At 40.8% G+C, this 13,260-nt stretch overlaps 1 protein-coding gene across 1 annotated transcript; it reads right to left on the reverse strand.

Moving 5' to 3' along the window:
- Positions 1-178: 178 nt before the first annotated feature.
- On the reverse strand, positions 179-10,314 carry mtmr7a (myotubularin related protein 7a). Its single transcript, XM_026357724.1, has 14 exons — positions 10,128-10,314; positions 9,710-9,832; positions 9,399-9,561; positions 9,055-9,212; positions 8,834-8,962; positions 6,705-6,839; positions 6,403-6,535; positions 4,648-4,757; positions 3,606-3,731; positions 3,130-3,179; positions 2,815-3,015; positions 2,411-2,545; positions 2,124-2,250; positions 179-2,018 (listed from the first exon to the last, which is right to left on the reverse strand). Exons 1-14 carry the CDS (start codon positions 10,149-10,151, stop codon positions 1,668-1,670), a joined length of 1,965 nt encoding a protein of 654 aa, XP_026213509.1. The 5' UTR covers positions 10,152-10,314; the 3' UTR covers positions 179-1,667.
- Between the last annotated feature and the right edge of the window lie 2,946 nt (positions 10,315-13,260).

Genomic DNA, 13,260 nt, shown 5'->3' on the forward strand with positions numbered 1-13,260 from the left:
TGAAGAACTATCAACACAATCAGAAATCTCAAACATGGGTAAATAAAGCTAAACTATGTGAATTACCTCTGGGGATGTAATTTGAATAAACAGACCCTCTGAAAATATCAGGCATGAGAACAATTAAGATCTATTACAATAATATTATTGACAGAAATGTATTTATTTCACAAGAAAATAGACACAATTGACATCTTTATTTCAATTAGTTTGACAAATTTGGTTCTTATTCCATCTGAACTAATCAAAGCAGCAATATAAAGCTCTCTTTTACACAAGATCAGAACATTTTAAACCCTCGTACAAATAAAAATAACATGCATTAAAGCAATAGTCAAAAAATAGGTCAAAGTACAAAAATATCTTCACATGCTTTCCTTGTCTTTCGAGGCATTGTTCGTTTGTAGTATTTGAGTCTAGCTACAATAATGTGTACTGCACTATTATAGTGAACAGTCTGGGTTGAATTTTACATTAAACATGACACAAATATCTAAAATAACTCAGTATTCAGTTTCAGGTCTTCTGCTGGCTGAAGCAGGAGTATATCTATGTTCACATGCTCTAATCTGCTGCTTTACTTTTTAGATATCCAGTATTGAAATATAGTGAATTTTAAACAGTATTTTCCCACATTCTGATGTGTTAATATCTCGTGAAGAGGTGGGGCATCAACCGCAACTAACAAATGGTTAATGTAGTGTAATGACTCTAAAACCCAGCTGAGGTCACTGTGGTGCTGTTAGTGATTTATAGTTCAGTCATCATTTGTCGTTTGGGGCCGTCACTACACTGACATTTGAACAAGGCTCTGTGTATAAAACAGGATCACTGCTGCTCTCTCACAGGACACAGGAGTCCTGAACCGAGACAGCCTGTAAGTCTCGGTGACTGTAAGGTGCAGTAGTAGCATTAAAACTAACTAAACACTTTGTACTAAAGAACTTAAGGAAATACTGCTAAAAGAGTCTGAACTCCAATTATCTGTTCTGTAAACATCCGTCTATTTTGTTGACTGTTTCTTTCCCCTCAAGTCATCTGTTTTATTTTGTATCAATTCCTTCCCTTTTACATTAAATCATTTTAAAGATCGATGCATCTAAAATGTCGATTAAATGTCTTGATGGCTATGAAAGCTGACATAAAATGGAGAAGTGTTTGTCACTACAACTAGGCTACATAATGCTCTTCCTCTGAAGGTGTTTACGTTGTAAAGCTAATTGCTTAATTATTAAATTAAGTGTGTGGAAGACCATCATACAAAGCAAACAGGCACACCTAATAAATGGCTTGTGGTTAATTTGAGATTAGTTGACACATTCTGCTTACATTTGCCTTGAAGTGTTTGGTTGTTCTTAACTTGCTCTTATTTTTGTAAATAAGTTTCTGTTGACATAAGGTCTCCGATATGTAACTTGTTACTGTGGCCCTGGAAAATACAACTACCTTTTTTACTGTCTGTGTCTATAGCAATAGACCTGCGAGTGAACAATATTTTCTATTTAACAATGTTAATTTCTTTCACTGCAGTAAAAAGTAAAATGTGGTCACTGACAACAAAAACAACCATTATTAGGATGCATGTGGCAAAAAGGAGAGTTGACCTCATATTGGGTGAATTTAAAGGTAGTGTTTGTTCAGCGGCTTCCATCACGTGCTACATTTGCTCAGGCAGCAGAGTAGACGGCCTCGTCCGAGTCTGGATCCCTGGTGCTGTCCTCACTGAGAGGCGAGCGACAGCTCAGGTCAGCGATCCCCGACTCCTGGTCGCTACCGTTGGACAAGTTGGATTCAGGTGTTTGGTTGAAGCCTGATCCTCCTGAAGGCAGGAGGATCAGGCTTTTTTCTGGTACTTTTGGCTGAGAGGGGCTGCAGCTGATGAAGCCTCCGGTGTAGTCCTGCGGGGTGTTGGCCAGACCGAGCTCATTAGTGAGACCCCACGCTGTGGGACTCTTATCAAAGACGCTTGCTTTCAGGTTAACACTCCACCGCTGCTCTTGCTCCAGCTCAGCAATTTTCTGTGGACAATGTTAGATTAGCCAGGTATGTGACCAGGGAAAATAAAAACACAGTGCGGCCTCAGGACAAATAAGCTGCAGTATGGTTTTGCAGCTGTGTTCTACCTGTTTGTGTGAAGCCAGCTGTTCTTCCAACTGTTGCGTCTCCTCTTGGATGGCCCTCAGGTAATCCTCCACGGACTGTCGGGGGTGCATCCCACGGTCAAAGCGGTTATACAGCCCTCTCCAGAGTCTACACAAAACAAGAGATCTGTTCATCTGTAAACAGAACACGAACACACCATCCCTTCTCCTTCTGTCTCTACTTTTTAATTGAGATTTATTCCAAACACAACAGATTAATATTCATTTCTAATTATGTTTAGTTTTAGCTGATGTTAGTTTAAACCTACTTAAAACTGTAGGGGGCAGTAGATGGCCGGAGGAGTCCCTGAGTCTGGCTGTGGTCAGGTCTGTAAAGCGGGTTGACGTAGTCTGCACGGTTTGTCCACAGATAAGTCCACAATGAATGAGTCTTCTCGTGCACTCTGTACAAATGTTCATTGGCAGATGAGGAATAAAGGGCAGGGTAAAACAAAAGATAAAAGATCTCATTTGTTTTTTTGGAAAGAAAGACAATGATTTAAAACATGTTATTCCTGTTTCTACGCCTCAATTGATCTCCATTTGCATAAACACAGTAATGTAATATACTGCTGGCTGCCTTTTCTCCTCAGTAGTCACTCTTCTTGCAGACCAGATGTCTGTGCCATGAAAAGGAAAAGAAACTGATGGTGACCGTGGGTTTAAATCTCACCGCAGCTCTATCTTCTCCCGCTGATTGTTGCCAATGAAGTTGCCATACTGGCAGGAGTAGACGTGGCTGTGAATGGTGATGAGGAACCTTTCATTGAACTCAAAAGCACAGGGGAACTGTTCCATCAGGTGCCACACGCACTCCAGGAACTGATCAACGATGGGAGACACCTCTTTAGGGTCTCCGACTAGGTGGTTGCATCTGGAGAAGGGGTTAGAACAGTCAGGTAAAATAATAATAATAATAATAATAATAATAATAATAATATCACATTGTGTTTGTGTAGGCCTTGAAATAAAGTTTTCACAGACAAACCTGTGAGAGAACTTGTGTCCAAATGAGACCCAATCTTTCTCAATGAGAACCTAAGTGCAGAAAAAAACATTAATGTACTAAAACAGGATTAAAGCTCTAGTTTATGCACATGCTGAATTTCTAATATCTCACAATTCAAGGTTCAGACATAGTGCATAGTCAGTCCCTGCAGAATGGCTGAACCTCTTCACCCTCTGCATGGGGTCAATTCCCTCTAACTTTAGAGGCAATTCCCAAAAGCAGGCCTCTGTGTTATATTTATTTTCCAATAGTAACTCTTGCTGGATTCCAACTTAGCCTGAACAAATCCTTCTGATCAAAGACACAGACCTCATGAGCCCAGTAGAGATGACTATAAGCCAGAATGTAATGTGAATATATTAACAGAGTGCATCAGAGGCATGTGACACTGACAGTGCTACTTAGGAGATGAAATCCAACACTGTTAAATAGAAAAGCACAAGTGCGATATGTACCATGAATCCTCGAAGCGTCCTGTAGTATGGATCCAGCAGCACACAGGCCACTGAACACACCTGAGCAGTCCGGTCCCAACCATCTGAACAGTGAACCAGGACACTGACACCCTCCTCTGCAACAGCCTGCACATCCACACCACATGCATCAAAAAACAGTAGTTAACGCAGCCCATTCAAGGTGCATTCAAGGCTACTATCTGTTATTGTTAGTATTATTATTAGCTGCCATAAATAAAAGTTGACTGAGGAAGTCTAAACCCCTAAAACACACACTAAAAGGGATTCAAACTTTGTTTTGCATATTAATGTGTAAAGATATCACTGTGTTCATTCATGCACATGCTATACCAGACATATTATCTGGGACAATCACACATCAATGGAAACATTGCACCATTTTAAATATTACAAAAACGTGAATATTTTATAAAGAGGCACGTGTTAAATGAGGAAGTGTCAAAACTGAGATGTTGTGACTTCACCTGTTTGTACCAGTTAATTAAACTAACGTTTCTGTTGCTGACGTTTAGGGAACTACATGGATGTAGTCATGTTGTGTTTCTGTGATTACTCTCATGTTCCTGTTTATATCTGATTAGAGAACCCTGAGGCAGTTAGCTACTGTTTGCTATTGTATGAGTAATTAAAAGCTCTGGCTACAGTTATGCAGCTGTTTTATTTTATTGTGTATTGCATTATGATTCAAGTACTTGTTTTTTCTTTTTTTTTTCGCCTTTTTTGTAGTTAACTACTGACAGTAGAAATACAACAAGTACAAGTACAAATTTAAATGGATTAATTTTTCGAAGCTAGATATCTCTCTAGGGTAGTTCAATGTCTTCCAGTATGAAATCATTTCCCAGAGTCTTGAGACAATGTATCATCATCGTCTCTACACAGAAAGACAGGATATGATACACACACACACACACACACACACACACACACACACACACACACACACACACACACACACACACACACCTAACTTAATATTGCAGTGATGAGGCAGACAGCAGGGATTAACCTCCAGACTGACCTTGGCGATGAAGATGCCTGCATCCAAAACAGCTTTGATGTGCTTCAGCCAGCCTGAGCTCTCCAGACCCTCCAGGAAGTCAGACATGGAGGGAGAACGCAGCTCACACACTGAAACCACAACACAGCTGTCTCACTGACAGGAAACTTAGAAAATACCTGATCATTGTACTTTATTAAACTACATTCACTTTTGAATCACTAGTAAGAACCATGAAAACGAATTTCCAAGGAAATCTGTGCATAGCATGAGAAAATATGGGTCACATAAATCGATTTTGTTTTTCAAAAGCTGATCTCTTGCTTCTCATGTGACTGTTCATTTAGATGCCAATCAAGGTTTTTAGTCACGCTGGAGACATGGTTGCAGGGGTGGAAATACCAGCCTGTCAGACAGACCATCACTTAGGTCTAGACTCCAATATCAAAACCACTGGATGAAGTTGCCATGAGATGCACACACATTCATCGCTGCCCTAGTTCTAATCAAAATGATTTATCAAAACTAACTTAGAACCAGGTCATACTTCAGTATTTCGGTACATGAAGTATAGACAACATTTCCATCACCCTCTACTGTACCTTGTGTTTAGAACTTCCTAGCACTGTCACTGTGCGACTGCGATCAGCAGGCTGATGTTTGCATTTGGCCAAAGGGAACTACTGTGCCTAATTTTAGCCTCACAGAGCTGCTAGCATGACTGTAGACTATTAGTCTTAATAACGTGCACTTTAAAATATGAATGTAACACAGCGGGCAAGGCAGAAAATTAAATGCCGATCCATTTCTGTACCATAAGGCCTATTGTACTGTTTGTTTATCTTGTGAAACTGATTCGGAAATTTATTTTTCCATGCACAGAGTTCACTGTAAATATTTCATAAGTTCACTGAGAGGCAGAGTGACGTGAACCTCACAGCTGCCATTTCATTTGCTGAAGACTATTTATCACATTAGTGCTCATAATTCAGACACTTACAGATAAAGGTGTTGACAGAGGCGACAGAGTGGCTGACACTACATCAGTTTGCTGACCTGTAAAAGTGCTCTATGCCACAGACAGGGGAGGACAGGTGAACGGGTTCGTTCAACCTCTGGTTTTATAACACTTATTAGAGCGTACTTCTATTTAGAGGAAATGTTTGAGCTAATCCTGCCAGGTAGGGGGTCTTCTAAATCTTATTCAAGTGTGCACTTGGGTAGAGAGAGAGTCGGTCTGGCTCTGAAATGCAGGCGCTTTCCATAGCATTTAAAACTTCCCTTGCGCTGCCACGGGGGCAAAGAGTTATCACAACTGAGAACAGCTATAACTTTTCAGTCTTGAAATCACATCATTCTCACGCCCTCTCTTTCTCTCTTTGGGGAATAAGGTCCCAGATTGTCCACTCCAGGAAACCAAAATAGCTCCGAAATAAAATCCAGATGGATTCAAAGTCTTCCTAGGAGCACCCCTGCACAATACCCAGAAATTCTCCTGTGGACTCATTTGAGGCCTGATTGCAGCACAGTTCAGTCTGCATGAGTGCACATGAAAAGCCACGGGGATAGCATGGGGTCCCAGCTTTACTGTAATAATGTGAAGAAGCATCAGATTCAAAACAGACAAAGCCAAAAAAATATACATTTCGTTTCACAAATACTGATGTGGTGAAAGATTTTTCATGCTGTGGTGAACGTACTGCTGCAGCGTCCAGAACGGTTCATCACATGAAAAAATATCTGTGAGAAATCATCCTAGGAAGACATGATAATTACCTTCCAGCATTTTTTGTTGGCTGTTTCTCATGACATGGATGTTCTCAATGCCGATGAACTGGAATTTAATGTTGGAATAATTGTCTTCATTTTCATAACCTTTTCCTGCAGCTCGGTTTGCGATTGCATTCAGCTAGGAAGACATGAGATTAACTCTTAGAACACCCTTTTCCAGGGACATAAATACATGATATTGATTATAGGCCAGCTGGCAAAAGGCAGCATAAAAAATAAAGCCCACCTGAACATACAGCACAGTACTGTGAGACTGTATTTTTGTGCCTTAAGCACAAAGCCCTCACCTTAGGCCTGGTGTCCACCACATACATGAAGTCGCTGCGGGGATTGGACCTCAGGATGGCCTCTAGCATCTGTTCATCCTCCAGGCAGCGAGCGCTGAAACCTGACAGGGGTTGGCTGCTTCGGCAGATAGCAGCCTGGGAGGAGGTAAGAGGCACTCAGGCTTCACGAAGGAATGTTTCCTCATCTGACAGTTGTTAAGCGAATTACCACTTTGTACGACAATTAGAACAAATAAATCCAATATGTGTGAATCACCGTGAGGTCGAATAAAGTACTTTTCTGTCCCGGCATGTTCAATTTAAATTCAACTACATAATTTCTCAAATCTCCATTTAAAAGCCACAGGGGAAAGAGCCAAAGATTGTTTTGTGATTCTCCCCTCTGACTCATGAACCAGAGTGGAGCCCCCTTTGTATGAACTGAGCTCCACACACATGACCATCAACCCTGGGAAGCTGACCTCGCACACATAAAGCACTCCAACTGTCCAGTCCAAAAGTAATAAGACAAATTATGAATGTTTAGGCTTATTCCTGATTCAGTTACATGGCTTTTTTTTTTTTTTGTATGAAAAACGCTTGATGACTTATAGGTGAGGGTAACATACTGCCCTGTGGTGTTGTAGCAAAAGTACAATATTTAGAAGCAATGAATTAACCCACGTTAGGTTAATGTCAGCTAAACAGGAAGTCAACCAGTAATCTTTAAATGGTTTCTGGTACGTATCCCACAATCATTAGATGACCGCTCAAGCTCCTGAGCCACAGACACCCCAGTGAGTTCAAGTGCTTTGACAAGGTGTGGCATTAACCATTCAGCAATTAAAGTAATTTTCATACACACACCCACAGTTTGAAGGGCTCATAAATAATACAATGAAACTGTCATTATTGGAAACATAACGATAGTCTTTGATACTTTGCAAAAATATTTAGCAGCTAATGGCTGCCCGATGTCTGGAACCAATGGACATGAACAAATGCTGAGTTTCCACCCTCAAGATGTTTACCAGACCTTTACTGCAGCTTGCTGCTTGTTTGTGGGTTTTTCTTACTTCAGTCTTGTCTCCAGTAAGTGAACTCTACTGAGTTGAGAATAGGAGACAGATTTGGCCATTGATGAAGATCCCATTTGAAACTCTTAGGGAGCTTTTGCTGTATGTTTTAGGTCATTATACATGTGCAATATGCAGAAGTGTCATGTCAATTTTCCAGCATTTGGCTGAATCCGGACCGAGGGCACAGCCCATACACTTCTTGATACTTTTATCAGCAGTCACATCATCAACAAACACCAGTGACTTAGTTGAATTGGCAGCTATACAGAGTGCTTAACCATGTTTAACATGTGATGTGGTGTGCTTTGGATCTTTGTGATTGTGATAGAAAATCTATCACTATCACTAATCTTGGTTTCATCAGTCCAAACAATCTTATTGCAGAACTGGAAGAAAACAGCACCTGCTTGTAAGCCATTTCCTTCCAATATTTATGAGCCCCTCAATATAAAAATGGCTGTTAATGCCACATGTTTGTCACACCCCTTGAATTAAAGCTGAAAGCTTTAACTTTGCTCACATCGTGAGTGTTTTATTTCTAAATTTCAATTCCTGTGGTGGTGTACAGAGGAGAGATGCCAAAACAAACTTATCATTCCATTATTTATGGCCATAATCGTATGTACAGATGGAAAATGGAATGGAAAAAAAGCACTGATAAGCATTTACTGCCTATCAGTTAAAAATGGCCAGAATACAACGGCAGACAGCACCAATAACTCAACAGCAACAACATAAAGTTATTCTGAGGGCATTTGGCTGCATGAAGAGCGAGGGCAGTGCTGAGAAAGACCACTGTCAGTGACCAGTGGCACCAGATTTGGCAACAAAAGCTGGCCATGGAAAGTGAGCAAACATGATATACCGATATATCTATTTTGATAAACGTTCCTCTAACAAGTTTCATTACCATTCCTGCGCAGGGTCTGAGTTAGACACATTTATTCTCTCAGCTGTTGTTACAATCTCTCGCTGACAGCGTTTGAGAAACACCGATATGTCCTTTCACTTGAGTTATAATAGCAAGCAAATGGAAAATGAATAGGGAAAAAGTGTGTACAGTCAACTTACATGATTTTCTTTGGAGTAGTAGGACAGAGTGGGAAATCTGCCTCTGCTTCTGAACTTGGAGCTCCCCACTATAACTGGAGGTGTGGCTGACTCTGGTACAAACAGGTCAGCAGGGTACGTGTCGCTCACCTTTGAAAACAACACGACAAAAGTCTAAGCAACTGCGATGTCCATATTAGGATGAAAAAAACACAGCAGGTCATAGATGTCAGCTCACTGACCTTATATTGTCGGTTGACAGGGGAGAGTTTCCACAGAGAGTTTGGCAGTCCCATTCTGCTGTAATCAACCTTGAGGTCTAAGAAGTCCCATTCCTTTCGTCTGTCATCCTCATCAACGTTTGGCTTGAAGGAGAAGCAATACAGCTCCGCGTAACTCTCTGCAAGGCATAACACTCCCTGAGGTCTGATGAGCAAAACCTCCACTCTGTGCACAACTATTGCAAAAGCAGGGGAGATGTCTAGATGCTCACATATGATCAGTTGTGAGGTTAGTGCTAAATATACCACACATGTACACGATCATCACCAAACAGACCCTTTGCTGACCTCTTATGACCTCTCACCTGGCTGGGAGAGACGTTGTAGGGACAGGTGAACGTCGTGGCATTCCCGGTCTCCAGGAATGACAAAATGAAGAACCTGGAAGTTCTTACAGTGAATGATCAGAGGACATCCTGAGGCTGCAGCGGCTTGTTTCTCCACACTGCACACCAAACTGTGAAGCACCTGATAGGATAAACACAAAGCTCATTGCACATTAAACAAGATAAACGAATGAATGCAAACCATCACTAGAGAAAACAGACATAGCAAAAGACCTATGTGATCATCCTAACAAGCTAAATGACTTGTGCTCCATTCAGGTGATGCCTACCCATGTTTCATTGCGCACTCCGGCGTCACTCTCTACAAAGATGGTGTGTGTAGCCGTCAGGTAGAGGGTCCCCACCCTGCTCCTCCTGGGAGAGACTCTGTCAAGCAGCCGGACATTGTCGATCTGCAGCAGGAAGAACAGCATGAAAACAGCCTGAAAACAGCCTGAAAACAGCCTGATCCCCTGCACACGATCCCTCACATGTCTGTGACACAGCCGCACACGTGTTAACAACACTGATACACAATCAGTCGTCAGATACAGCTGACAGCAGCAGGACGACCTCTGGCTGCCTACGTGGCGACATCACACACATCCTTTAAAATGTGATCTGTACGTTTGCTTGTTTGTCTGGTTTCAGTGTGTGGAGCCACAGTGCGGATGTTCAGCTAATCACTGCAGTCAAATCCGCGGTTACCTTTGGTAGTCGGATGTGCTCCATCAGCAGCTGAGATGAGCTGCAGCTTGCGACTGGACCTGTCACTAAACAAGTACTAACAGTGCCACATGTGTACAGTGGTGCTACGGTAGGCTACAGTAGGTTGCAGGCTAGTTGAAATGGTTAATGTTGTTCGTCAGAGGCGCTCAGGTAAGTCCCGCATCATCACTGCGCCTGCCCTGTCTGTCCTCCGGAGAGCTGCGCCGCAGGGTCCTAAAGCCCGTCACCAAAACATGCGCTGAACTTGTGTGTTACAATAATAACTGGACAATCTTAAAGTCCTTCAATCTTAAAAACTAGGCCATTGATGGTGGGAGTAACCTTAAGAAAAATAATGTGTAGATGTGTTCAAAAGTAGGGGATCCACTGATCACTGATCTTTCACAGATAATGAAAATCAGGAAAAAATGTGTGCAATTGATAGAGTGATTGTACTAATGTGATAGTTACATCTTAGAACAAATATTTGAAAACCTTAATGACATGAACAGTTACTGTTGTGATAAAATGTGGATCTATCTGCCCTGTACTGGGAAAACTGGGGAGTGAATTAAAAAAATCTTGTTTTACATGCACCACAGATTCTACCCCTCAATGGTTCTGTACTGATTACAAATCAAATCTGAGGACCGTCTGATTCCCAGATTAGGCGAACATTAGACATCATAAAAGGCATTTTGACTGATCTGGAAGCAACACACACAAATCTATGGACAATTTACAACAACAGAGAAATAACTGGACCAAGGTAAACACTGACACATATTGCAACCAAAATAATAACCCTTTCTTAAACAGAGGTTTGAAAACTTGTTGTCAGTGTCTGTAAAACACCCATGACACATGCACAGACAGTAGACACTGCAGGAAAACAGCAAAGACCAGGGATGTCTTAAATCCCCTCATCATTTGCACTGATTTGACCTGCTGAAGTTCATGTTGGGTGCAACTTTGCTGAGAATTATGAGCTCATCAAAATGTTCTAATATGTATGATAAAGGAGGAAGTCACACATTAACAAGTAAGGAAGAGTTCTAGTAAGTGGAAGTACTGTGTGTGGAGTTGTGGAGAAACTTTACGCAGCCTATATACACACTGAATTCTTTTCCCATTGAAAAAAAGGCTGAGAAAAACACAAAGTTACTCAGCAACGCTTTTAGCCATGAATTGCAACAGAACTTATGTAACATTTTCTAATGTGCTTGAAACCAAAGTCAAAACTGGTTTAATTTCTGCAACACGACCAGCTGGTCAGGGGTGTGTCACAAATTAAGTCTGCAGAGAGTTTTTACATGTTTTATGTTTAAATTTATGGGATTCATTGCTACACAGTCTGGCACTGAACATAAAGTAGTCTATATACAGTTGGTTTAAGTGATTGTTGCATTTTTAAACAGCAAGAACTTACAGAAGAGGGAGACCTGGGGGCTCAACCCTCGCCCACAAGTTAATCAGAAGTGTCCCCTCAAGATTACTGTTACCAACTGTGTCTGTTACACCTTGCATATCTATTGTTTCCTAAAGTAATAAAACACCACGCAGTATAAAAACTAAAATAAGAACCTTACAGATAAAGAACCTGTAACCTTATTTCTAAATAACTCTGTACCTTTCAGCAGTTTGAGAGCTCCTGAGAACACCCAAGGAACTTTTATAGAGTTAATAATTATACTAAATTAGTATCAAATTTCAAATCTCTGCAGTATTTCGCAGAGCTACCATGTTACAACACAGTAGACAAAACAAACACAAAGAACAAAAAAAGCTTGAATGTCCAGTGACTGTTTAAATAGTTGAATTCTCCATATATCACATGGATCAGACGACTCGCCTAATTAGCATGATCCAACCTTGATGACTGAACTGATGCTTCTGAAATCTGATCTTGGTGATCTGATCTGTTTTGAAATTATTTAGTTTTGGAAGAGTCAGTGCATCCCGAGGGATACTCCGAGACCACAATTAACCCACAGGCCAAAAGATTCTTGGACGTCACAGGTTATATTTAAAAGAATCTGTTACATTTGCCAAATGTGTTGAAACCAAATTATACAGTATATTATTACAAGATTTAAGCTATTGTACACTGACCCGCGTCCAAGCATTTTGGCCAGTGTAGTTTCCGAAACTTTGAAAGGTCACGGTATTACACTTAGACACTTACAAGTAGGTTTTTAAAACAGTCAAACACATAACACACAACAACTGCAAGTACCTACAAGTACTGTACTCTAAATTAGATAAATATAATAAATCACTTTTAGCAGAGCAGGAACAGAGAGTACCTACCAATGACAATTAAAACATTCAAATATTATGCTCATGCTCCTACCTCATAAAAAGAGCATTAAGTCAAACTGAGAGCAGCTAATGTCTCCAGGCTTCAGTCCCGGGACTCTTATTAAAATGTCATATGAAGAGGATTTGTGCCTTTACATTCAATTCAAGAGAGACAGCATTTGAACCATGGTTCATACTAGTCCTCTGCACACGTTTTTAACCAGTTTTTATACTCGACTTTAAACTTTTCTGCTGAAATAGAAGAGTTCTTAAATATTCAATAGCTGTACATCCGTTATTTGGTTTTGTTAACCTGTACTCTATTACTATTGTTGCAATCTAGTAAACATAGGTAATTCCCATCACACTGCTGTTTTTGTCAAATGAAGGTCTGAGTATCTTCTTAGTGCAGTGACTGTTGTTTTTAATCTTGAGGTTTACTTGTGCTGTCTTGATTCTACTTGCAGCTGTTGTCTGCTTTATCAGTAATTGTTCACTTTAACATTTCCTGGTGACATCAATGTTAACTGGAGCGAGCAGTCCTGCTGTCCACAAGGCAAACACCACTCAATCTGTTGACCATATCCATATCCACTTTTTTGAAGCTAGGTCACTCAGCCATTGGAGGGCAAATGCATTCAATTGGCTTCACACAATTAGTGCAGGTCAACAATGAAATACGGTGAGCCTGTGACTCCTTTCCACGCTTTCCATGGTTACAGTGACGACCTGCATGTGCATGTGAAGACACTTAATGCCCATTCCAAAAGCGAGTGTTTGTGTGGTCCAGAAGGATATTATGACATTAGAACAAGATTAATCTAGACTATTT

Source organism: Anabas testudineus, chromosome 10, assembly GCF_900324465.2.
Source record: "Anabas testudineus chromosome 10, fAnaTes1.2, whole genome shotgun sequence".
NCBI classification, from domain to species: domain Eukaryota; kingdom Metazoa; phylum Chordata; class Actinopteri; order Anabantiformes; family Anabantidae; genus Anabas; species Anabas testudineus.